The sequence below is a fragment of the Triturus cristatus genome, chromosome 5_1 (assembly GCF_964204655.1).
Source record: "Triturus cristatus chromosome 5_1, aTriCri1.1, whole genome shotgun sequence".
In the NCBI taxonomy this organism is placed as follows: Eukaryota; Metazoa; Chordata; class Amphibia; order Caudata; family Salamandridae; genus Triturus; species Triturus cristatus.
The window spans coordinates 363,361,212-363,386,793 of record NC_140587.1 but is presented as its reverse complement, the minus strand read 5'-3'; the positions used below and the strand labels follow the sequence as shown (position 1 = coordinate 363,386,793).

Genomic DNA, 25,582 nt, shown 5'->3' with positions numbered 1-25,582 from the left:
AGAGGTTGGATACCTTTGGCAAGAGAATGTTCTCTTTCACCAGCGCCATCCTTGCACTGAGGTCTCTGAACCTCAATCAGGTCAGTTGCAGGCCTGGCTCCCTTTCCCAGCCAGAGCTGATTGTAGTGAAAGATGCAACACTTCTGGGATGAGGCAGCCATCTGGCCGAGGTGGAGATCAAAGAACTCTATGCTTCACATCAACAGGTTGGAGCTTTGGGTAATCCACATGGAATTTAAAGTCTTTCTCCCTTCAATCAAGCAAAGGCTGGTGCAGGTGTTCACAGACAACACCACCGCCATGGTACTGCAACAAACAACTGGATGGGGTTTTGGACCCTTTATCAAAAGGCTTTGCTTCTGGGCATGGCTGGAATGTCAGCACATTTCTCTGGTGGTTCAACTCTTGGTGGGCTTTCTGAACACCAGGGCAGATGAACTTAGCCAAAGATGCCTAGCAGATCACAAATGGCATTTCCATTCAGAGGTGGTGCAAGGCCTTTTTCAGCAGTGGGGAGATCCTTGGTTAGATCTGTTCACCATCGCCAGGAAAATGCAATGTCAGCAGGTTTGTGGACTGGAGATTCCAAGCTGACTCTCGCTAAGAGATGCTTGTTGTCTCGAGTGGAGCTCCGGCCTTCTGTACGCCTTTCTGCCTATACCACTCCGTCTCAGAGTTCTCAAAAAGAAAAGGAATGTCCAGATCAAGTTATTCTTGTGTCTCCAAATTTGGCACAGAGATTCTAGTATCTATAGCTGTTGAACATGAGCAGAGGTCCCCCGATCAGTCTGGCTCTTTGAGAGGCTCTATTGTTGCAGAAACAGGCAAGGGTTCTGCACCAGAACCTGTGCACCCTTCACTGCTTGTGTGGAGATTCAGCTGCGATAGTTAGCAGTTTTTGACATTCTTCTCGAAGTCTTTTTGCTCTATCTTTGTCTCAGGAGGGCTGTGCTCTGGGCATAGTTAAAGCTTATTTATTGGCCAAGTTTTGCAGTTGCCGTACTAACCTTCTTTCTTGTGGGGAGGTTTCTCAATGGCTTGCAGCACGTTTCCCTCCAGGCCATTCATCATCCCCTAGTGGAATCTAAAGTGTTGTTCTAACCTTCTTAATGTCAACTCCAGGGAGACATTTCTGTGGTATCTATTCTATGGTAAGGAATCCGAGGCTAGAAGTCTCTATCATATGAATAAATTACTTGCCTTTGATAATGCCTTATCTGATAGAGAATCTATCTAGCTGCAGATTATTTACCAGCCCTCTCACTCTCCCTGCTCTGAGAGCCGATTGCAGGGTAAGGGACACTCTTCTTATGCCCTTAGTAGTCCGTTCTCATTGTGGTTCAGTGCTCCCGGTGTGGAAAGTTGCGAAAGTAAGTATTGTCAGTGTGCCGGAGAGGGATCTATATAGGTACTGCGCATGTAATTTCGGGTGTGAACAACGTTGACGTGAAACCTAACAACGCCACCTACTGGCACACAGGGTTACTGCTTCAAAACTTCAGATCTATTCTGATGCCTGGGAAATATTCTAAGGTAAGAAATTTGTGGCTACCAGATAAGGCATTACCATAGGTAAGTAACTTGTTCAAAAGTGGCATTTTCAAAATTATAATATAAAATCCGACTTTACCATTAAAGAGGATTTTAAATTACAATTCAAATGAGTGAAAGAAGTAGTTCTTCATCAGCTCCCAAACTCAGGGTATCACTTATTAAGTGTATTAAGGTAACTCACTGTTAGTCTCTGGGAGATTTAGCCTTCTGTAGTGAAAAACAACTTTTGGGGATGTAAAATGTGAACCGACATGTCCTACTTTTTAAATACAATGCACCCTGCCCAAGGAGCTGTTAGATCCTAATTTGGGAGTGCCATATAAGTATTAAAAAGAATGGTTTAGGTCAGGGAAAAGGTTTATTTAGCCAAGTCGAATTTGTAGTTTAAAACTGCTAGGCTACAGTGGCAGGTCTGAAACATGTTTTACAGTGCTACATTTGTGGGTTGCACAATGAGTGCTGCTGCTCATAAGTAGCTTTTAATTTACAGGCCCTGGGTACATGTGGTACCTGTACTATGGAATTATAAGTAAATGAACTAATCCAATCAGGTGTATACCAATTTTAAAATGTTTGTACGGGACAGTAGAAAAGCTTTACCATTGGTTAGCAGAAATAAAGTGCGCAGAGTCCTGAAATCCCCAAAAATATTCAGCAAAGAAAGGCAAAAAACTGGAGTGACCCTGCAAAAAGGTCCTGGTCCAATGGCTTCCTTTAGATTGCGAGCGGGTCCAGTTAATCATTTTTGTAATACTTCCATGATTCACCATAGGATGGCCACCCAAGCAACCGTTCTATGCAACAGGGATTTTAGGCATTTATTGCATTTGGAATTGCATCACTAGTTATTCAGCTGACTTTGGGCTCTATGTAGAGTTTGGTGGATGGGCTTCTCTGTCACAAACATTGCGCTTGTTACAAGGCAGATGGGATATCTGCCACGTTTTGACAAGCAGCCATCTCCAAACTCTAAGTAACCCCAGAGTGTCCAAAGATTTTGTACTTATAAAAATAGTGTTAAAAATAGAATGTGAAATGAAAAAGCAAATGTGCTGTAGTTTAGTGAAAAAACATTAATTCAGTTGAAATTGAGATTCAGGCCATGTGTAAAATTCCCTAAGGCTTATTCAGCATCTTTTGTTTTCTGTAACATGCGGCTATTATATGACACTATTGACACAAATATTTCTGTTTTCAGAACTCATTGCTTGTGGGAAGTAGTCCTAACTTCAACTGCTCCGATGTCCTCACCAACAGTGATGACAATATAGAATTTAGCAGTGCTCACCGCAGCACAAGACCACCAAGGGGTGAGCTTCTTTGTCAGTGGGAGTTGGTAATAGGGTTAAATCAGTAAACATTGTCTTAAAATGTGTTTCTCTTCTCACACTATAGGTGGTAGAAGTGGGATCTGCTGGCCAACCTTTGCTTCCGAACACAACGGGGCCCCTGGAAGTCCCCATGCAGGCCTGATGTCTTACAATGCTATCACTGGCTTAATGACTGTAGAAGGTAGGTGTGGAATGTTGTAGCCTTGCTTGTGTTACTACCACTCTGATGGCTCTTTGTGATCGTTTGCAAAATTTGCAAAAGTTCTACCCTGTACATCTTAATGACGTGACTGTACACACCATGTGTTATGTCGCAGCTGTGACTGAACAGCAGCGACCGTGATGGTGCCCCCAAGTGTGTATCCCCATGTGGGTATTGTTTGCACTCCCCTATCGTGACCGGGCAGTATGGTATTGGGCCCGGTCTCGTGGTACAATGTTTAATAAAGTGGCCACAGCGGACATGACGTCAGGGAGACGTGTGTACGCTGCCACTACAACGTGACTCGCATAGTGCCTGGACTTCAGGGCACTACACAACACTTGCGACGAGGGCGGGCATGCTCCCGCCGTGTTTCTGTTCTGGGGCGGCCGCGTGAGGGTGCTGAAGGCCCCACGGTGCTCATGCCCCTGATAGCCACTGCCGGTGCGGAGAATCTGCAGAGCACCGGCGCAGGTCAGGAGCATCTGTGCGGCTCAGGCGAGCGCTTTCCCATACGCGCTGCGCCCGTCATCATCTCGCTTTGGTCCCTGAGAGCGCTGGTACTGCGGCCCGTGTCTCAACAACTCGGCGGGCCGTGTGCATGCGCAGTGGTGCAGTGAAAGAGAAAGTGAGCCGGAGTGACCTGCGGCACTGCCCCTGGGACCCTGCAGTGCTTCTTAGTGCCGTACAACGGCAATCAGTGACTCCCAGCCTTGCCACTAATAAAGTTAGGCATCATCACCCTGCCCACGCTTCCAGCCTGTCTATCAAGGGTGACAGTGACCAGGCCCAGCTGAACAAGAGAGGAGGAGTTGGCCCAGCAGCAGGGGCAAGGGGAAGACCCTTTTCCACACCGGAAAAGGGGTTAGTCTGGCATTGTTGGCAGTGGCCTAATTCACAATTTCACCCGGAGGAGGTATTCAGTGTGCAATACTGCATGTCCCCAGCATACTGCCTTGTGGTGGCTCATTATGTCGACCATCCTGCCTATTGAACCGTTTGTGGTGGAGGGATCTCCATCTGCCCAGGCTTCCATATGGAAGGAGTGGTTGATTGCCTCATCATCTTCTTTGAGACCACGAAGGTCCACAAAGACCAGAAGAGGGCCATTCTACTTCATTTAGGTGGGAAGGACATCCACGGTATCACAAAGACTCTTGTGTAATGTGCTCACAGGCCATTTAAAACCGATGGCCAACCAGGATTACAAACGTTTCAGCTTTCGTCAAACTAGACAACTACCTGACGAATCACTAGACACATTCCATGCCAGACTCAAGCTCCTGGCATCCACGTGTGGGTTCAGAGATGAGACAGAAGAGATAAGAGGGCAAATTATTTAAGGATGTGCCTCGGTGAAGCTCTGCAAGAGGATTTTAGAAGAATCAAGCAATCCACTACCGGACATTCTAATCCACGGACGTACGAAAGAGCTGTCCAAAGCCAGGGCAGCGCACATGGAAGCGGCACTGCAATCACCTGTAAAAGCAGAACCGGTAAATGCAGTCACGACGAAACCAACAGACCACCGAAATTAAAAGCAATTCACCGGTGGCCCGCAAGGGACTCAGCGACACTGCGGGTACTGTGGTGGCCCACCTCACAAAGCAGTGGATTATCCAGCAAAGGGCAAGAAATGCACTGGATGCGGCTGATTCAATCATTTTGAAAAGGTATGCCATTCCAAACAGTACCAAAAACCCAAGCAAGCAGTCAATGCGGTACCCAAGGGTGGTGGTGAGTCAAGCGACATGGACGATGACGAAGATGAAAAAAGAGCTGGACACAAGGTACACATGATTGGAGCCGCGTCCAACAGGAGCAGGCATCTTCCCCAATGCAGGATTCAAGTAGGAGCATAAGAGGTCATGGCTGTCGTAGACACCGGAGCCACCATAAACATAATGGCAGCTGCCCTCTACATGTCCATGCGCCAAGCACCCAATCTTCAGCCCACCAAAATCACAGTTTTCGCTTATGGACAGGATAAGCTGGGGGAAATGAAAGGCAAATTCAAGACCACGGTGACCCATGAAGACAAGTCAATCACCACTATGGTATATGTCACCAAGGATGGGCAAGGTATGCTTCTGGGATGTCGGGCAGCAGAATACCTGGGCATCGTGTCATTTGCATTCGGGATTCACCAAGAATCCGTCCAGCACATAGTCACCGAGTTCGCATCGATCTTCGAGGGCATCGGAAAATATAGAGGAAAGGAAATACATCTTCATATTGACAATACCGTACAACCCGTAGCACTGCGACACCGACATGTGGCCTTTCATCTCCGCCCCTTGGTGGAGCAGGAGCTGCTCAAGCTGAAGCAAGCCAGAATAATTGAGAAGGTGTCTGGCCCCACACCTTGGGTGTCCCCAATTGTCGTTGCCTGAAAACCGAAACAGCCCGGCGTTGTGAGGATATGCGTGGACATGAGGTTACCGAATGCAGCCATCAAACGGGAGAGACACATCACCCCGACTATTGTTGGCTTGATTGGAGAGATGGCAGGGGCGTGCTGGTTCTCGAAGCTGGACCTGCGGTTGTGATACCACCAACTGGTTCTTGATCAGGACTCCAGGAACATTACCACATTTTCCACTCATATAGGTTAGCGAAGGTATACCTGTCTAAGCTTCGGAATATCTAGTGCCGCAGAAGTTTTCCAGAATGTGGTCCACGAGCTGACCATGGACATTCCTGGAGTCATCAACGTGATTGATGACATCATGGTACACGCCAAGTCCATCCCGGAACACCACTCATGCCTGGTGCAAGTTCTCCAATGGATCAAAGATGCTGGGCTAATACTGCACAGAGAAAAATTCGAGTTTCACAAGAACGAGTTTCAGTTCTTTGGCTACACCTTCTCAGCTGAGGGGGTACACCCTGATCCAGACAAGGACAGAGATATCAAGGATGCACCTGCCCCAGTCAACATCGTGGAAGTCCGCAGTTTCCTTGGTATGGTGAACTACTGCGGGCGCTTCATCAGAGACCTCATGACCCTCACTCAACCCCTGAGGGATCTTACCAAGGACTAAGTCCAGTGGGTATGGGGGAAACACAAGCCAAGGCATTCCAGGACATTAAAGACACCCTATCCGCCGCCACCACTCTGGCATTCTTTGACCCACAGAAGCTCATGCTGGTGGCACTTGACGCAGGCCCAAAGGGACTGGGTGCCGTGCTCATGCAACTCCGCACGGTTGTAGAGGACTGGGCCCTGGTGGCCTTTGCCAGCCGCTACCTCACTGGCACCGAGCAGCGGTACTCGCAAATTGAAAAGGAGGCTATTGCGATTCACTGGGGGTGTTGCCATTTTCATATTTACATTTACGGTAAGCCGTTTGTATTAGCCACTGACCACAAACCCCTTCTGCCTCTGTTCTCAAGCACCTCTCCGAAACCCCCGCCGAAAATAAAAAAAAGGATGCTGCAACTGCAGAACTATAATTGTTGAATTGAATACAAGAAGATGCTGCCGACACCGAGGAATATGTCAGATGCATCACCGAAAGATCATGTCCCATTCCTCTCTCCATGGAAGACCTGAAGAGTGAAACTGACAAGGATGAGTGCCTGCAACGAGTCAAAAAGGCAGTGAATTGCAGCAACAGGCACAAATCTAGAGAAGAGTGAAAAATACTTACCGAGGAAGCCCGTAGAATACTAGACAGTCTGTATCATGTCCGTGAAGAACTGATGGAAGACACCACAGGATGTCTGATGCGAGGCCACCGACTAGTAGTACCCTCCTTACTGACTGCCAGGCTCATCCAACTCGCACATAGTGGCCTACAAGGGATGGTTAAGACCAAGCCGTGGCTGAGAACCAAAGTCTGGTTTCCCTTAATGGACGAGCTTGTGGAGGCTGCTGTTCGAGAGTGCCAGTGGTGTCAGGAGACTGGATGAAGCCCTAAACATGCGCCTGTGATTACGGATCAAAGGCCCCCTCGTCTGTGGATGAATGTCAGTCTCGATTTTTGAAGTTTTCCTGATGTGAGACATACGTTTGTGGCCATCGATGACTACTCCAAGTATCCAGAGGTCGAGATTGTGAACACACTAAGTGCTGCGGAGATAATCCCAAAAATAGAAAAAGTGATGGTGAAGCATGGCATCTTTCAAGAGTTCAAAACCGATAATGGGCCGCCTTTTCAAAGCCAGGAGTTGGCCACCTATATAATGTCACTTGGCATCAAACATCGGAGGATTGCCCCCCGCTGGCCGCAGGCGAATGGTGAGGTGGAGCGATTTATGCGGACCTTAAATAAGGTCATCCGCATAGCACATGAACGTCACCAACCCATGAAGCTAGCTCTATTCACATTTCTGCGGAACTATCGACAAACTCCGCACACCACGACAGGCCTGGCCCCTGGACATCTGACAATGGGCCGAGTAGTCACGGACTCCATTCCACACCATCCCCAATGGTGCCCGGAAAGCCCTGATGATTGCAAGATAAATGCGCAGAGGCGTAAGGCGCATGAGCAGGTCAGTCAGCGCCGAGGAGCTCAACAGGCTCATCTGCAACGAGGAGACCAGGTGCTATTAAAGAATCGCATGAGCAAAAGCAAGTTCCATCTTCCGTATGAATGGCGCCCCTGGACTGTGATCAGAGTACAAGGTACGAGAGTGATGGCCTGGAGGGGCGGAGAGATTATAACGTGGAACATTTCCCATTTTAAAAAAAATCATCTCACGGAGATCACCGCATTGGAGTCAGTCCCCTGTCAACGCTCCGGTTGTCCCCATGGCTGAGGAAGAAGCGGAGAGTACCCCATCACCGTCACTAGAGATGGATCCTAATCTGTCAGTGAACACTGACGCTGGGGTAACTGGACATGATGAAATGCCAAAGATTCCGGAGAGTCATCACCCCGAGTTTCGAGTGAAGAGGTTGGAGTCGAATCCAGTGGACTAGGAAGCTCCCAGTATCATCTCCGACGCAACCCTGAACCGAACAAGAAGCTGAGAGACTATTTCATGTAAGACTGTTCCTTTTGGGGTTTTCTGTTGAGTATCTGGCGGGGGGGGGTCAGGGGGTGTTTGTAAAGTTTCATGGACTTTAGCGGGAGTAGGTTTCTGTTTTGCGAGGAATGTTATGTCGTAGATGTGACGGAACAGCAGCGACCATGCAGGTGCCCCCAAGTGTGTATCCCCATGGGGGTATTGTTTGCACTCCCCTATCGTGACCGGGCAGTATGGTATGGTCCCGGTCACGTGGTACAATGTTTAATAAAGTGGCCACAGCGGACATGACGTCAGGGAGACACGTGAATGCTGCAGCCGTTGCAACCAACTCTGGCTCAGTGTAATTATTGCAATAGGCCTCACCTGCTGCCACTACAACGTGACCCGCGTAGTGCCTGGACTTCAGGGCACTACACAACAAATGGGCGTGAGCCACAAATGTTATTGTGATTGTCCTTCCACTGTTTGCACAAACATTCAAAAACGTATTTGTCAGAGGAGTACCTAGACCCCCCAGCAGTCAAGGTTTCCATTTTGTTATTCAATAGACTAAACCTATGGGACTTTTGCTGTACATAGAAGGGCCTGCGGCTAGCCCCTTTTCCCAATTTCAAAATTGTGGGTTAGTACTGTCGATTTGTTTTGCTTTTGCTAATTTATTATTCTTATTTTATTACAAATTTCCGTAAATTCTTCGACAAAGAAAACTGTAGAAAAATAAAAGATATCTAAACAGCATGCACTTATAAACATTTAAAAGAGACAATGAAACACTAAAACAGTAAAAACAAATTACTAAGCCTGGACAAAGCACTACGCTATGCTCGCGTAGTTTGCGAAGTTTGCGCTACTTCGCACTATGCGCATTGCACGTAGCACAGTGCGAACACGCGTAGCGTAGTGTTGCGTAGTGCAGCGGTTATTTTTTGCTTGCTCGCGGTCCTCAACGTCAAGTTGGCGACCGCGAGCAAGCAAAATGACATCCCGGCGAGACTTTTTCCTCGTTCGCGATCAGCAACATCAAGTTGGCGATTGCGAGCGTGGAAAATAAACCTCCCGGCGAGATTCTCAAGGCGAGGAGGTCAGGTTTCTCATTGCGAGTGGTCGCGTATGCTCGCGACCGCTCGCGATGAGAAACTACCAGTCCGCGTTGAGAAAGCTGCCGCTCGAGTAAAAATCTACTCGAGCGGCAGAAAACTACAGCTCACACTGTGCAAGATGCTGTTTTCAATGATTGCACAGTGCCGGTTGCTTGTCCGCACTGTGCAATCATTGAAAACGACATCTTGCACAGTGCGAACAGGGTACTACGCAGTTCGCGAAGTGCTACGCGTAGCTCGAGGAGTGCGAAGTGCACTTTGCGTAGCTTCGCGTAGTGCTACTTCACGAACTACGCCCAGGGTTACAAATTACACAGTCAATAATTGCCAGAGCTAAGAGACGTAAAGCAAAATGCTATCTACTAAGAACAAGCATTAGTCGAGATAGTTTTAGGGTCTCAGATAACTGGGTGCAGTAAAATACATATGTAATCCACTTGAACGCTCCCTGGGGCAAGGGTAAAGTGCTTTGGCTAGTTCTAATTCAAGCATTTACATCTTACAAGCCAGACAACTTTCAATAAGCTAGACACAGGGGGCACGACCATTAAGTTAGTGTCCGCTTGGCAAATTCATAAAGCCTCCTAGTAGTGCCTAATTCCCAAGCTTAAGCAGAGTGGTTTAATCCATTCTGCTAGTGCAATTTTAGGTTTAAATCTTTTATTTTTTTCGTGTAACAAGAGAGGTAGACATTACAGAATATCTCTCCTACATCCACCGGCTGGTGAGGACCAAGAGCAAGCGAGGGGAAGAATAACTAGATGGGGACAGTGATAGAAGGGGATTAGACTATAAAGAGAAGGGGAAGGAGATAGCTAACATCACTGGTCATGTAGGCCTCTTCCACTTAGTGAACTTATGCTGTTGCCTGTTTTGTTATGTGAGGATGCACGCAATATGTATCCTAAACATGATCAGTCAGTTGGGGGGTCTGTAGGCAAATGGCGTAGTAGACATTGGTACGCCGGGCATGTCAGACAGCTGCCAATATTTCCATGTCCAGTAGGTCCAAAAGTTTATGAAGCCAATCAGTGTGATTTGGTATTTTGGTTGTGCCCCTGCTGGCCAGGAGGGTCTGTTTGATGGCGCAGAAAGTTAAAGTGATATCCCGCAGCCACGCAGATTTTAGAGGATAGGTCAGGGAATTAGGACGACCCAATAGAAAATAACTCGGGAACCTAGGAAGTGCAGTGTCAGACATTTGATCACTGGCATCAAGGACTTTGCTCCAGTGTTGGTGTATCTTAGGGCAATGGTAAGGAAGATGTGTTTGGTCCCCACCTGCCCACAACCACTCCAACAGCTTACCCTCACCCCGCTTCCATTGAGCTGTACGTGATGGAGTGTAGTACCAATAATGCACCAGTTTAAGGTGTGTCTCTTTATCGGAGTTGCTGCCCCGCCAATGTGTTGGCCCTTTTCTGGATGTCCAACCACTCTTTAGGGATGATGGGGTGCTCACATTCCACTACCCATCTTAGCTGCGTTGTTAATTTAGTACAGGTTTACGGGGCATTGATAAAGGCATCTATATCAGAGTATGTTTGTGTGCATATACCGAGTTATAAGCCATTTTTCAAATGGTAGCAATGACCTGCTAGTGTCTGGGAGTATAAAGGGCTGTGTGACCCAGTGTTGTGTATTGCCAGTGTGCTGTTGAGGGCAGTCCATAATTATGTTGGAGCTGGTGGAAATCCATTAGCCCAGGATGGTAAAAGATTAGCCTGCTACTACAGTAGATACTCATGGCCCGATAAGCTGGTGGAAAATCAGGGTTCCCAATAGTCGGGGTATGGGGAGAGATGCAGGTGGACAGCCTCTTTGGTAAAAAAAAAATGGGGGATGGGAGCACACTGCCTCACCTCCCAGCACAGTTCGCCCCTTAGCATTGTGGTAAATGCAGTACACAGTGATTTCTTACTTGAATTTTAGCTGTAGTGGTTCACCAAAGTTGGTGCAGGTTAGTGCTGTGAATCTCTAGGCACATGTGTTTCTGGATATTATCCGTCTTCAGTAGAGATGAAAAACGAAAATTCCTTCTGGGGTTGCTGGAAAGGCTGCCATAGTCTCTCAGGTCTCAGTACCTCTCTCTGGCGCACAGGTGCATCGCCAAGAACTCGTCAGCTCAGTGGCTCAAGGGAGCCTTTTCAAACAAATGGGGGATGGGAGCACACTGCCTCACCTCCCAGCACAGTTCGCCCCTTAGCATTGTGGTAAATGCAGTTCACAGTGATTTCTTACTTGAATTTTAGCTGTAGTGGTTCACCAAAGTTGGTGCAGGTTAGTGCTGTGAATCTCTAGACACATGTGTTTCTGGATATTATCCGTCTTCAGTAGAGATAAAAAACGAAAATTCCTTCTGGGGTTGCTGGAAAGGCTGCCATAGTCTCTCAGGTCTCAGTACCTCTCTCTGGCGCACAGGTGCATCGCCAAGAGCTCGTCAGCTCAGTGGCTCAAGGGAGCCTTTTCAAACAAATGGGGGATGGGAGCACACTGCCTCACCTCCCAGCACAGTTCGCCCCTTAGCATTGTGGTAAATGCAGTTGACAGTGATTTCTTACTTGAATTTTAGCTGTAGTGGTTCACCAAAGTTGGTGCAGGTTAGTGCTGTGAATCTCTAGACACATGTGTTTCTGGATATTATCCGTCTTCAGTAGAGATAAAAAATGAAAATTCCTTCTGGGGTTGCTGGAAAGGCTGCCATAGTCTCTCAGGTCTCAGTACCTCTCTCTGGCGCACAGGTGCATCGCCAAGAGCTCGTCAGCTCAGTGGCTCAAGGGAGCCTTTTCAAACAAATGGGAGATGGGAGCACACTGCCTCACCTCAGCCTCTTTGGTAATTGCATCCTATCCATACCTATGGTTAGCTTGAACTACTGGAGAAATGTAAACCCCAGACAGTTGTTAAGACTTGGGCAGTCAGGACACTTTCCATATATGAATACCGCCAATTGCCGGATGAATGAAGCACAAGTGTTTTTCTGTAGGGGGCCTGGCCTATTCCACTAGATAGCGGAGTTGTGCAGCCTGATAATAATGTGTGAGGTGAGGGATCCCAAGGCCTCCTTCCACAGGAGACAAGCATGCCTGCCTCTTGGCTATGAGTGCTTTCTTCCCTGCCCATATGTAGTTCTCTGTAAGGTGTTGCAGTTTGCCCAGAACTTGTGGTGGGGGCTGTAGAGGAAGAGTTTGCATAATATACAAGATTTTAGGCAGGAGGGTCATTTTGATGGTATTTAGTTGCCCAGGCCAGGACAGGGTGTAGTTGTTCCAGGTCTGCAACTCCGATCACGTGTTTTAGAGACGAATGCTATTGCTGCTTTCGGCCGTTTGTGTTGGGAGGATATGTAGGTCCAGATGTGCCACTCCCTATGTGGCCCATGGGAAGGGAAAGAGGCATTTAAGGGTGATTTTTGCAGTTCATGGAACTGTGAGTTTGAGTATGTTTGCCTTCTGAAGGTTTACTTTGAATCTGGAGACCTTCCCAAAGGCCTTTAGTTCATTCATGAGTGCAGGTGGAGAGCTGAGAGTCTGTGTCAAAGCCACCATAACGTCATCCACATAGAGGGCTATTTTGTGATCCCTCCCTCCCATGGGAATACCCAAAATTGTGGAGTTTCTACTGATACGCTAAGCAAAGGGCTCCATATAAAGGGCAAAAAGGAGCGGTGCCAAAGGACGCCCCTGCCGAGTGCCACAGGCAATATCAAAGAGCAGGGATGTTAGGCCATTAACTTAGACGGCCCCTGGGGGCCTGTGTAGCTGCAGCGTATCCATTGTTTTAACCAATGACCAAGGCCCACCTTCTGGAGTACCAATTGTAGGTAAGGCCAGAGGACCCGGTCAAATGCTTATTCAGCATCAATGGAAAATATCTCGCAGGCACTTGTGAGAATTGAGCTTTGTCCAGGAGGTGTTGTCGCTACAGCCCCCTTAAAACCTGCCTGATCTGGGTTAATAAGATATTGCACATATGGGTTTGGCAAGCCACCAGTATAGTAGTGAAGATCTTGGCATCAACATTCAAGAGCGAGATTGCCCTATATGATGAGCAGTGCACCAGACGTTTACCCAATTTGGGCAGGACCAAAATTGGGGCTCATTCATGTAACCATGAGATCGCCTGTGTCACTGAAAGAATTGTATACGCGCGTGAGGATGGGGGCCAATGAGGAGGTGAAGAGTTTCGAAAAGATAAGGGGATAACCATCCTGCCCTGGGGCTTTGCCTAGTTGGAGGTGGGAGATCACTGCCAGCTCTTCATCTATTTGTATGTCACAATCCAGATGTAAGGCATATTGGAACTTTTGGTGTTCTATGAGAGGTAATAGCTCTCGCCACTAGTTCTCCAGCCCAATATAGATCGGCATAGAAATGCTGAAAAGCTTAAGCAATGTGGTCATCCTGGCATAGTTGAGATCCCCTTGATCCCTCTATCTCGGTCACCAGATGTTTAGTAGCCTGCGCCCTATCTATGCCCAATGCTTTGAGCTGTTTCTGAGTCATGGTCAGCAGGCGGCAAACTTTGTGGGAGCCCGTTTGCTTGTGTGTCTCTTCCAAGTCCTTCACCTGGCCCTCTAGGCTGTCTCGCTTATCCCTTCTATCCTGGTTGAGGCAAGCAGGTATAGCTATTAACCAGCCCTGGATCACTGCTTTCAACGTATCCCATAACACATGAAGGTGTTTCTGGGGCATCATGAGTCTACAGAAAGACCTAGAATGTATTTTTTCTCTCAGTGACTGTCGCCGCATAGGTTAGAAGTTTTAGACTAAGGAACCAGGTGCAGCGTTGGGGACTAAGGCTTGGCTTCTGTGTCGTGACACCGATTAGAGAGTGATTAGAAAGGGAGTCCGGGTACTCTGATGTTGGCATCATTGAGTGATGCCGACAAGCGTGGCCTTGCCAGGAAAAAGTCAATTTGCGCAAAGTTTGGTGGGCCGCCAAGAAATAGGAGTAGGTTCTCGCTGTGGGGCGGTGCTTGTGCCACACATCAGTGAGAACATACTCGGTAAGCTGTTGATGACCTCGGGGTGTGAGTGCACGTGTCTGTGCCACACCTTGCACTGACCTATCCAGGCTGGTGTCAAGATCCAGGTGATAGTCCCTGCCTATCAGAACATCAGTATCTAAGGTGGCCATCACCTGTCCCAGTGCCTTAAGGATAAAGTCCTCTTGGTGATCATTAGGAACATAAAGAGTTGCTAGTGTGAATGTGTATGACCTGATGGTGATGCGAAGTGAAAGAAGTCAACCTGGAATTTCAGTTTGCCTTTGAACTAATCTGCCAGCAAATTGTGAGGCTCATAAAATCATGACCCCTGCCCTCAACACATCCGCAAGCACTGCCAGTCTATCTTTAGGAGATGGGTCTCTTGAATTAAACAAATGATCATAGACAGGAAGCCCCATGTTCCACTGGTGTGTTAAGGCCCCTCACATTGTAAGTGAGTATTCGAACAATCAGGCACACCTAGGGATGGCAAATGTGTAGGAGGCCTCTGGCAAGTATCTTGGAAGCTGCCCTTAGCAGTCAAAACACTTGCCCCTGTATGCAATGTGTTGGAAAGCGGAGGGAAACAGTAGAGAGAAGAGAAATAACAAGAAGAACATTAAACAGTGGAACTTTGGCGGTCCCCTCCTCGGTCGTTGTTCCCTGGGTTGGCCATCCATCACTCCACCATGTTGGAGAGTCCTGATGACTGAGTACAGTTATCCCTAAGGACAGGAACAAGGTCCTGAACAGGCCAATCATTACAACAGGGGAGCTTCTGGCCTGTTACATGTGAGGGGGGCCTTTAGTAAGAATCCCATGGGAGTAGCATCTGTCAAGCTTTTCCAGGTTCCTTGGTTATCTCGTGACGTTGGAGTTGACTGAGGAAGGATGCTCTCTCTTTACAGCTTTCCATCTCAGAGGGATGCACTGACTTTTTCTGTTTCATTTGTGTAAATCGTCTCAAGACAGTTGAGGAGTGGGAGAGGCTACATGGAGGAGGACTTGGATTTTCCACAGTTGGCTGTGTGTCAATGTTCGTTAATTTCTTTGTTTCCTCTAAGGTGTGAACACTCCATGTCTCACTCTCTCAGACAAACGTGAGGCAAAATGGATGTCCCCATCAGTAGTGAATCCCTTTAACCTGTAGTATTTCAGTGAGTGGTCTCAGTTGACGACGATGCTGCAGTGTGATGGATGAGCGATCTTGGGATAACCAGACCATGTTGCACTCAAGGTATATGGCTTTACAATCTCGCACCGCTGTCATAATTGCCTCCTTCTGTTTTTAGTAGTGCAGGCATGTGAGAATGTCATGGGGCATGCCAGGGGCTGTGTGTACGGTTCAGCAAGATGGCTTGCCATGCCTGGCCTGGTGCTACTTGATGGAAAAGCTGGCGCACATAGTCCTCAAGGTCCCCTACGGTGGCCTGGAGAGGGACTTACTTGATTTGTATAGTGGCCCATCTGGATCTATTTTAATGGTCTTCCACATGATATTTCAGCTTTTTTATCTTGAAGTTCCAGCAGTGGGCGTCAAGTTCTTCATCACAGGAGTCACTTGTATGCTCAAGCATCAGCTCACCCACTTCCCTCTTGAGATCTTTAATGTCTGCGCCATCTCATGTTTGAGGGTCATGATGTCCGTTCACAGAGTTTCAAAGAGGGTCTCTAGGAATGCCCATGTAACTGCTGCATCATCACCTTCCTGTTCCACAGTGATGTCATATGCTGGGGGTGAAACTGATGTAGACACTAATGGAGATGCTTCTACATGGTGTGCCACTTTCTTGCTTGCAGGCTTAGGAAGCATGTCCCAAATAGAGTTGTCCTTCTTGCAAGTGCGTGAGGCAGCCATGGGTACCCTCTGGAGCTGTGGCAGACTACATAGCTGGGCTGTCAAAGGCCTATCTTTCTGAGAGTGAGGGACCTGGCTCTGAACCCCAGATTACCTACTATATTCCATTCCGCAGATGGCAAACTGTGAAACAGGTCAGTGCTCCACTGAGGTAAAAGCACGGATAGTCTAGAATAAGAGCTGCAGATGAAAGTGTGTCTCTTTGCAGGGCTGATGGATCCAATTGCTCAATCCTATTGCAGTCACTCTCCAGATTAGTATAGACGAGTCTCTGGCACGAGCACAGATATGGTGGTCGCTGTACGCGGCAACCCTGCTCCTCCAATATCCCCTGGAGTGGGCACTGGATGCTAAGTGGTAGTGTAGGCACCTCTGGAGGTAGCCAACAGAGAAGGTTGGCGATGTAGGGGTGAGACCACCTGCCCCCGATGAGGCCTCAAGCAAGGAGCAGAAGCCTTCAAAGTGGATTAGGGATAGAGGGCCCCCAAGGAGCTCCTGGATCCAGCTACCACTTGGTCACACACTTCTGCCCGTGCAATTTCATTTGGAGGGCAAAATAAAAGGCGCGCTGAGTATCTTCACAAGCAGCATTACACACCAGGCATATGCCTTTGTTCGACAGGGGGTCAGACCATATGCTCGTAAAACAAGCTAGTGGGAGAGTGTCCAGCCTTAGCTGCATATGAAGCTTCCTCTGAAGGGGAGCTTGCAAAAAATCAAGATCTTTAAGCTTGAATTCCATTTTTTGGACTTAAGAATTAATTAGTTAAGGATCCATGGGATGTTACTCCACATTGGGCCCTTTGTACTGATTGTAAAAAGGACTTTTTTTTTACCAGTGGAACTGCACTAAGGGTGATAGAACTAGGGTCAAGCCAATACTTGCCTACACCTAGTTTGGTTTGCGAACTCTGAATATATTTTAGCATATGGATGTTTAGTGCCTGGGGCCTGCTTGTTCTGTCATTTAGGGCTGCCCCATAGTGTGCCAATTTTTCTGTTGACCAGAGTCTTAGCCAGAAAAGGATGGGCTTCAACTTGTGCTATCACTAATCTTATGTAGATTCAAGTCCTGGCGCTGAGGGAGCAAGAAGGTGCTCTGCAGAACCTTTAGCAGCGATTTTATGAATAGGTTCTTTGTAGGGAGTAAGCCTTCAACTTGATTGTGACCCCATGAGTCCAAAGTAAAAAGAACTTCAGACCTGGAGGCCAGCTACGAAGTGTAAGCGCCGCCTCACCTTCCTTAGTGAAAGAATGCTGTAATTTTAAGGAAAGGACACAAGCACGCTGAATACCTTTATAGTTCCTCAGCCCTGACAGGTACTTCAAGACTCCAAGATGCTAAAAGTTGACGATCTTCAAGCTGAAATTGTGCCTCCGGTACTGCTGCAGGCTTCTGTGTTTATCTGTGGCCTCCTGATGCTTGTCCTCGTGGTGTGAAATCCTCAGCAGCGTAATGAGATAAGCACACAGAACGTCCAAGGAGGTGCAGGACCATCAAGCTGCCCCATGTCCTAGCACTGCCGCTTCCGCAGTTCCCGCTGTCTACCCTAGCGCAGATGCTCTAATGGCATCTATGCTGCCTGAGTGCCAGGAGAGCTTGCAGATCTATTATTGTCAATAAAATGGTGTGCCAGAACAGAATGCTCCGCGTGGCCTACACTGCACTGCTCTGTTCCCCTTCCTTCCTTCGCAGCTTTCTTTTTAGGTTGAGCATTCGAGACCTCTTCTATATACTTTAGTATATACTTAAATATCATATGTATGCTCATTGTGGACTCTGGAGATCAACCCTAGGACTGTTCAACTGCCTCTATTTAACTATCTTGATAGAAAACGACCAGCACAGGTCAGTAAAATACCAGAATTGCTTTCTGCTGAGGCAGTTTCTCCTTTTTATTTTTCTGGCAACTGCTTCTATTTGACTTTCTTAATAGAAAACGACAAGCAGAGGTCAGTAAAATACCAGAATCACTTTAGCACTCTCTAGATTCCAGTCCATAGAAATTGTCTTCCACAAGCACCCATAGACAATAATATTTTTTTCAAATCTTGTATTTTCAGTGATATGACCACCGAAGGCCCTGATTTTATATTAAAAACAGAGCTTTGGACTATACCATTTCCTGCTGAAAGGCAGTATTTCTCCCCATGTGTTCCCATACTTGGCGTGTCATGCAGTTTGATGCCTACTTTCTCTCCATGTTAAAGAACAGTAGATGTTTCAGCACCCAGTCTAATGTGCTATATAGCTCAATACATCTAAGGTCCCAAAGGCGAGACCGATTGCATTGCAAATGCTTGTTTCAAGAAGGGATCAGCAAAGAGCGGCAAAGGGGAGAAAGAAGCCACTGGTGCTAAATGTGGGCTGAAAGTGAGAGACTGTGGGTGTGAGTATACTACTGCCAGGAGGTCTAGATTGATTGGTCCAGCACACCAGCTGTCGTTGACTTTAGTTTCAGCACTTCGGCTTCAGCTCTTCGGCTCCGATTTGATAAATCTGGAGCTGCCCAGCCGTCTGAACACCGAGCACCTGCCAGTCTACGGCCGCTTACTGCCGCGTCCACTGCTCAGCCCTCACAGGAGTAGGCAGAAATAAGCTTCTGGTCGCTCACACCCACCCCGCACCTTCCCTGCCCTCTGCTTTTGCACACACCACTTCTCGATTTGGTTTGCTTCCTCTTAGCTGTCCCTTCCTATTATTCACTAAATTCCTTTTTCTCATTTAAAGAGCGATTATCACATGCCTCTGTTTAATTGTCTACTCCTCTTTGTGGCCCCAAATTGATCATCGGATCTCTTTTTCTGTGTGAAAAATGTCGCAAAGCATGATACTCATAAGGTTGAATGCATTTGCAAGTTCCAAGTTGGGGAAAAAAATACTTCAAAAACCTTCATCACAATCACTTTTCACGAAAAAATTAAACATGATTGACAGATCTCATGAAGTTCCAGACGAGATATTTCTGAATTTGAACTCTTTGATGCCTGTCTGATACCTTATCCAAATGCTATTATCTTAAAAATTACGGAAAATATTTATACAAATATTAAAAATAATGCTTCACTCAGATAGATTGCGTTCTAAGCGTAGTTTTTCTTTTCATCCAAATTTGGTTCAAATCCGTTCAATGCTTTTTGGTTATTTTCTATTAGAGCTACAAGAGGAAATGCATCAATTTGTTCCCCTATTTTCTTTGTCCCTGCATGGATCTGTGCAAAAGTAGCAGGCTGGAAATGAGTCAGTTCCATAAAGATGTGCTACATTGTTGCCGATTTGTCAAACAGTGCCAAAGATAAAAGCTAACCAAAATGCATGTTGAAATGCAAAGGGCAGGTGAACCACAACTACAGTCGATATTACCCTCTCTTTAATAGTTTCTGATAAACCCATGAGGGATGTTGCCTCTTCTGTATGTTGTAGCTCTGTTCACCATGTAGATGAAGAAGTTCCTTGACATTTTGTATGCTAGTATGTATTTCTGAATGTATGTACATGGTATTGCTATAAGTGTGAATTTAGCCTAAAGGTATTGGAGCAAAGGCAACGCATAGAGTCAGCAAATGATAGAAGAATTAGCTGGGTAGTAGCTGGGTTGTGGACGCTTAATGCAAGTGCTGTAGCGTTCTTTAACCCCTTCGCTGCGACGGGAATTCCGCCGCAGTGCTGGGGGTGCGGGGGGGGGCAGCGCGGTGGCGCTGTGCTCATGACGGAGCGGTTCCGTCATGACTCCGCCCAGTTGCGTTGTCCCCCCGCACAGGCGGGGCAACAGCGCCGCGTGGGCGGAGCGGCCGCCAACGGTCGTGGCATGACGGAACCGCTCCGTCATGAGCACACGGCAACCGTGGCTCATGACGGAGCGGTTCCGTCATGAGCGGGGAAGGGGTTAAAGAGGTGGGTCTTTATCTCTTTCCAGATTAGAGCAGCATTCGGGCTGTGCAGATGTAAATGGGGATGCTGTTCCAGATCTTGGGTGCATAGATGGAAAAGGCCTGCTGCCTGCTTGTTCCTTTTTTTTGCACTTTTTAGTCTCCAATCTGATGGTGTCATGGCACCAGGTGTGCCCAGAACCACCAGTACCGGTGCACTTGTCTGCAAGCTAAACAGGGATGCTGATTGTGATGGCTTTGTAAATGATGCCAGTGGTTTTGACGCTGGTGTATGCTGGCAAAGGATGCTAATGGAGCTCCATTAAGTTGGATGTGAATTGATTATGTTTTTTCAGGCCCTGTATGAGATGTGCTGCAGTAAGTAGAATACTATTAAGGGGAGCTAGTGTGGAGTCTGGGGAGCCACGGAGGAGGGTGTTACCACCATCCAAATTCAAATGATTGATATGCATGAAATTTGGCAGCCAGCAAATTAAGTCCAGTGCGAGGCCAGAAAGGCCCTATGACCAATGCCGTTGCGCACAGCCGAATCAGATTAGGCACAGGGCCTGACCAAAGGGAGTGCACAACGCAGAATGGTCACATGGCTGGTAAGTGTTTTACATCATCAAAAACATGAAATTTACTGATGAAAAAAGGTTAAAAGTCAGTGATAGTTTAGCAAACATAAAACCGAAAAACCCCTGATCTTCGCAGGTGTGGTGAGCAACGCAAAATGCACACCATAACATGTGCCTAATATATGCCTGAAACTATGAATTTTAGGTCTTTTTTAGCTTTTGTGCTCGCTGAACCAAAACTCACCTTTAAATATATATAAGGAAGGAAAATACTTAATGCGCAATTTGCACGAAAGAAGGATAGCAAAGCGGGTGAATGTCTTTTATAGCATTAAGCCAATCCAGTGAGTATATTGCGATATTTGCACATTGTATGATTTACAAATTGCCAATTTTGCACATAATACAGCAGAACGGAATTATCTGGGCACTGCATTTAGATAAACATATTTAATGCGTATTTAGCATAAAATGGGGTCAGCAAAGACAATTGATGTGCATAATAGCGAATAAACATAGCTATTAGTCACATAATATTTTGCACAACATTGGGGTAACCACATGTATAGGGGGAATTAATCTTAATTGTAGACAACAACAGATTAATACAGGCCACAAAACTAATGGTGGCCCTGGAGGCATTTATGCCAGGATAAAAATGGAAAATTATACCTCAGAACTGAAATTGTGATAAGACAACAAATTCTGAGAATTTAATGTAAAGTATTTTATCATGATTGTGACTGTAACATTCATAGAAAGGCAAAATAGAGAAATAGTGTGTTGTTTATGTCTGTAACCAGAAATGCAAGCACTGGCACTTTACATTTTGAAAACCATGTCTTGGCGATGTCATGTGATCAAGGCTGAGTGTCGGCCGAAACACGTCATAGTGGACGAAATGGGCGAATAAAGAAATTTTGCACAGCTGCAGGGTCCACACTCGTAATACTTTGCAGAAAGATCATTTTTACTTAGGAGGGATCAAATCTATATATACATATAAATATATTTATATGAAGAAACCATACTCCTGATTCACCGAATGTGCGGCGAAGAAGACAGGTACGAACCACAACATATTTGTTGCAGTGAAGTTTATTGCAGGAAAATTAAATCAGCAACCATAGTGCAAAGACATGTATCCAGCCTGACGCGTTTCGACCGCGTTGCCACGGTCTTGATCACATGACGCGCTGGACCAATACAATCATAATTATAGTGAAACCAACCAAAATAGCCACTCTACTGAGCTGTAACAATAGTAAAGAGGCATTTATTTTATTTATTATGGGATTTATAACGTGCATGGATGCCCCAGCAACGGGGCGTCCCAGCGCAACCAAAGACATGAGACTGTGACAGCTGAAGAGGAATTACGCCGGAAAAAGCCAGGTCTTTATGGCTTTGTGAAAGGCAAAATGATTCTGGATCCCTTGGACTCAGGCTGGGAGCAAATTCCAGAGTATGGCCGCAAGAGTTCTAAAAGAGCAGCCTCCGGCTCTGGCTCTTTGGACTCGGGGAATACCGGCCAACCCTTGGTCAGCTGAACGAAGAGTACGCCAAGGAACATAAGAGGCTAGCAGATCTGCCAACCCCGGTGGTGCTCGTTGAGTCAGAATTCTATGAGCCACACATAACGTTTTAAACTCGATTATTTTTTCAACTGACAACCAGTGTAATTTAGGTAGAAACCGAGACACTGAGCAAGATTTAGGGAGCGCCAGGAGAGTGCGGGCTGCTGCATTCTGTATTCTCTGCAAGCGCCGAACACTGGACTTATTGGCACCTAAGTAAAGAGAGTTGCCATAGTCTAGTCTAGATAAAATCGTGGCCTGAACAATGGTCTGACAGATTTTCGAATCAAAGAACCCAAGTTGAGGTTTTAATCCTCACAGGAGCCCAAAACAGGTCCCTGCTACTGATTTGGATTGAATATCAAAGGAGAGGTCACTATCAATCCAGACGCCTAGATTCTTAACTGCCTCTTTAGGCAGGGGTGCTGGTTTAAGACGGTCTGGCCAATATTGCTCCGACCACAAGTCACGGTCTCTCCCGAAGAGCAGAATTTCTGACTTACTAGCATTCAACTGCAGATAATTTGAAGCCATCCAGTCCGCAATCGCTAACCAGTCCTCTTTGAATTTCACCAGTTTGTGGTTGCATTTCTTAGAAAAGGCAATAACCAGTTGGGTGTCATCAGCGTACGACACCAACGACAACCCTCTACTTTTAGCCACAACCGCTAGGGGTTGAACATAGATTTTGAAAAGTAAGGGGCTCAATATTGAGCCTTGTGGCACCCCCTGTTGCAAGGCGTACTCAAGCGAGTGGAAAGGTGGCACCATGACCTGGAAGGATCTACCCTCCAAATAAAACGCAGCCAGGCCAAGGCTGACCCCTAATTCCTATCTCCTGAAGACGATTTAAAAGTATCACGTGGGAGACAGTGTCGAAAGTGGCACTTAAGTCCAAAAGAACTAAGGCCGCAGAGTTTCCGACATCAAGGCTACCGCAGATTTTTTCCGTCAATAAAGCTCATTCGGTACTATGACGAGATCTGAAACCGTTTTGCGAGGAATCTAAGATATTATTTCACTCGATAAACTTTGTAAGAATTTTATTTACATGATATTCTACCGTCTTTGCCAGAAATGGCAGCTGAGATTTTGGACGGTAATTACATGCCTCAGATGGATCCAGAGACGTTTTTTTCAGGAGAGGCATGACTTTAGCATGCTTCCACGCAGAAGGTACGGACGCCGTGGCTAAAGACTGATTTACTAAATCCCTACTTACTGGCATAATAAGGGTATGAAACTGACAAAAGTGAGTGGTTGCAAAGGGTCGGCTGGAGAGCCTGATTTCATTTTCAGATATAGGGACTCAAAATCAATGAGAGACAACAGGGGAAAAGACGAAAGTACGTTGACACCAGTGGATCCAATATCCCCATGCCTTTCCCCAAGGTCAGTGGAACCAGTGACCGGTGTAAGGCTCTTATAGTTCTTCTCCACCTTATTCAAAAATTAACAGGGCAAGTCGTCACATTGAAGATTAGAGGTGACAGGTGAGTCAACCTTCAACCCAGAACTCTTCATAACCTTGAGCAGGGCAAAGATTGTTTTAGAGGGATTATTGCTCCCTGCGATTTTACCGGCTATAAACTCAGCTCTGGCTGTCCGGGCCAATTTATGATAGAGCTTAATAGACGCTCAGTACTTATTTTTTGCTTCAACATCATAAGTGCGCCTCCAGGTGCGCTCTAGTTGTTTACAGTGTTTTTTTCTTTAGTTAGCGAATCGTTAAACCAGGGATTAGACTGCCCTCTTTTTTTAACACTCAATTTGGTGGGAATGCAGCTGTCCAAAACGTATGTCAGTCAATCCTGAAAAAGCGTATTTCCATCATCAATATCAGGTGGAAGCTGAGGATTATGGCTTGACAGTAGATCCAAGAAATGGTTAATGTCCAACTTGTGCCAAGGGCGTTTTAACACTGGTAAGGAGCAGTTCAAAGCAGGCTTACCTTGCCACCGCAGGGAAAAAGGGATAAGAAAATTATCTCTCCAGACCACAGGAATCGGCGACAGAATCTTTAAGGAGCCCAAGTTGGAAAATAAAGGGTCCAACAAATGACCCGCTATCTGTGTGCTCTTAGAGACACATTGAGCGAACTGACAGGCGTCTAAATCTGCCAGAAAACTATCAATCTCCGATTTGCCAACGTTTTCAAGATGTAAATTAAGGTCACCTAAAATAGTGACATTCGCCGCTTTACAAGCAAGGAGGATAACTCTTTTCAACAAATCTTCCCTGAACACTTTAGATGGCCCAGGGGGTCGATAGATAAGAAGACCAGTGACAGTGAGATTGTGAATTAAAGCTAATTTAAAGAAGGCACTTTCGCAGTCAGGTTAATCCTCCTTTATAAAGCTGCAGTGATAGGACTCCTTGAAAATTACTGCTATGCCACTCCCTCTGTTTCCTAACCTGTTAACTTGGTTCATGATAAAACCTTGAGGAAGGTCCAACCAGGGTTCCACAACAGAGTCCTGGGTAAGCCAGGTCTCCGTTAAAAATAATACATCTGGAGACTCGTCAATTAATACGTCGAAGACCTCAGCGTGGTGCTTCGCCAGTGACCAGCAATTAAGGCTTAGAAACTTGAACTCAGCAAAGTCAGGAGGGAGTGAGCCTGACCCATCTATTTGTAATTGAAAAGGGCAATGCTTGCACTTAAAGGAACCAGCCAGGGTAATCCAGGCCAAAGTAGGGCATTTGATGTCCAACGACAAAAGCTCAGTGTGAGAATAATACCTGAGCAGGGCAGCTGTAGATAGGACAGAGGGTCTGGCGGAGACCCGGCGCGGACGGGTGCAGACGGGCTTGCCTTAGGCGTGCCAGCGGCACATCCCCTGCACGCGTCTGCTGCGCCGTCGCATAAGCTCATTCATATGTAGTGTCAGGGGTTTGAGAACTAGCCTGCTGAACTACACTACCCCCAAAATGGTGGTCCCGCTCCTGCAATCACGGAGCGTATTGCGGACTTTACCCCCCATGCAGCAGCCTCCAAACAACACGATACAGCAGCAATAAATAAGTCCAGTTTTATAAACAAATTAAAGCTGTTTTAAATGCAGATTTAAAATACTTTTAAAATGAGCAATTTTAAGTGTGCAAACACTATGCTTCCTCTCCCAGCTCACTCCTCAGGAGTCTAAGGTAATACACGGTCGCGAAAACGCATCCATATGTAGTTTCAGGGGTTTGAGAACTAGCCCGCTGACCTACACTACCCCCAAAATAGGGGTCCCGCTCCAGCGATCATGGAACGTATCACGGAATTTACACCCCCCACAGCAGCCTCCAAACAACACAATATAATGGCAATAAGTAAGTCCAGTTTTATAAACAAATTGAAACAGTTTTAAATGCAGATTTAAAATACTTTTAAAACGAGCAATTGTAAGTGCTCAAACGCTATGCTTCCTCTCCCTGCTCACGCCTCAGGAGTTTAAGGTAATGATGATATTGACACGGGCAATCCTCGATAGATAATACATATAAGATTCAAAAATTCTATGCTCAAAACGACACATATAATTTTATCACTG

At 46.6% G+C, this 25,582-nt stretch overlaps 1 protein-coding gene across 2 annotated transcripts in view; it reads left to right on the top strand.

Annotated features, from left to right (window-relative positions):
• The window catches only part of LOC146830894 (fibrocystin-L-like), a 1,907,335-nt gene that overhangs the window by 1,686,159 nt on the left and 195,594 nt on the right, over nucleotides 1-25,582 (top strand). For both annotated transcript variants that reach the window (XM_085605084.1, XM_085605082.1), the window contains exons 68-69: nucleotides 2,753-2,864; nucleotides 2,950-3,066. In XM_085605084.1, the coding sequence (XP_085461210.1) occupies nucleotides 2,753-2,864; nucleotides 2,950-3,066 (229 nt within the window). The remainder of the gene's footprint in view (nucleotides 1-2,752; nucleotides 2,865-2,949; nucleotides 3,067-25,582) is intronic.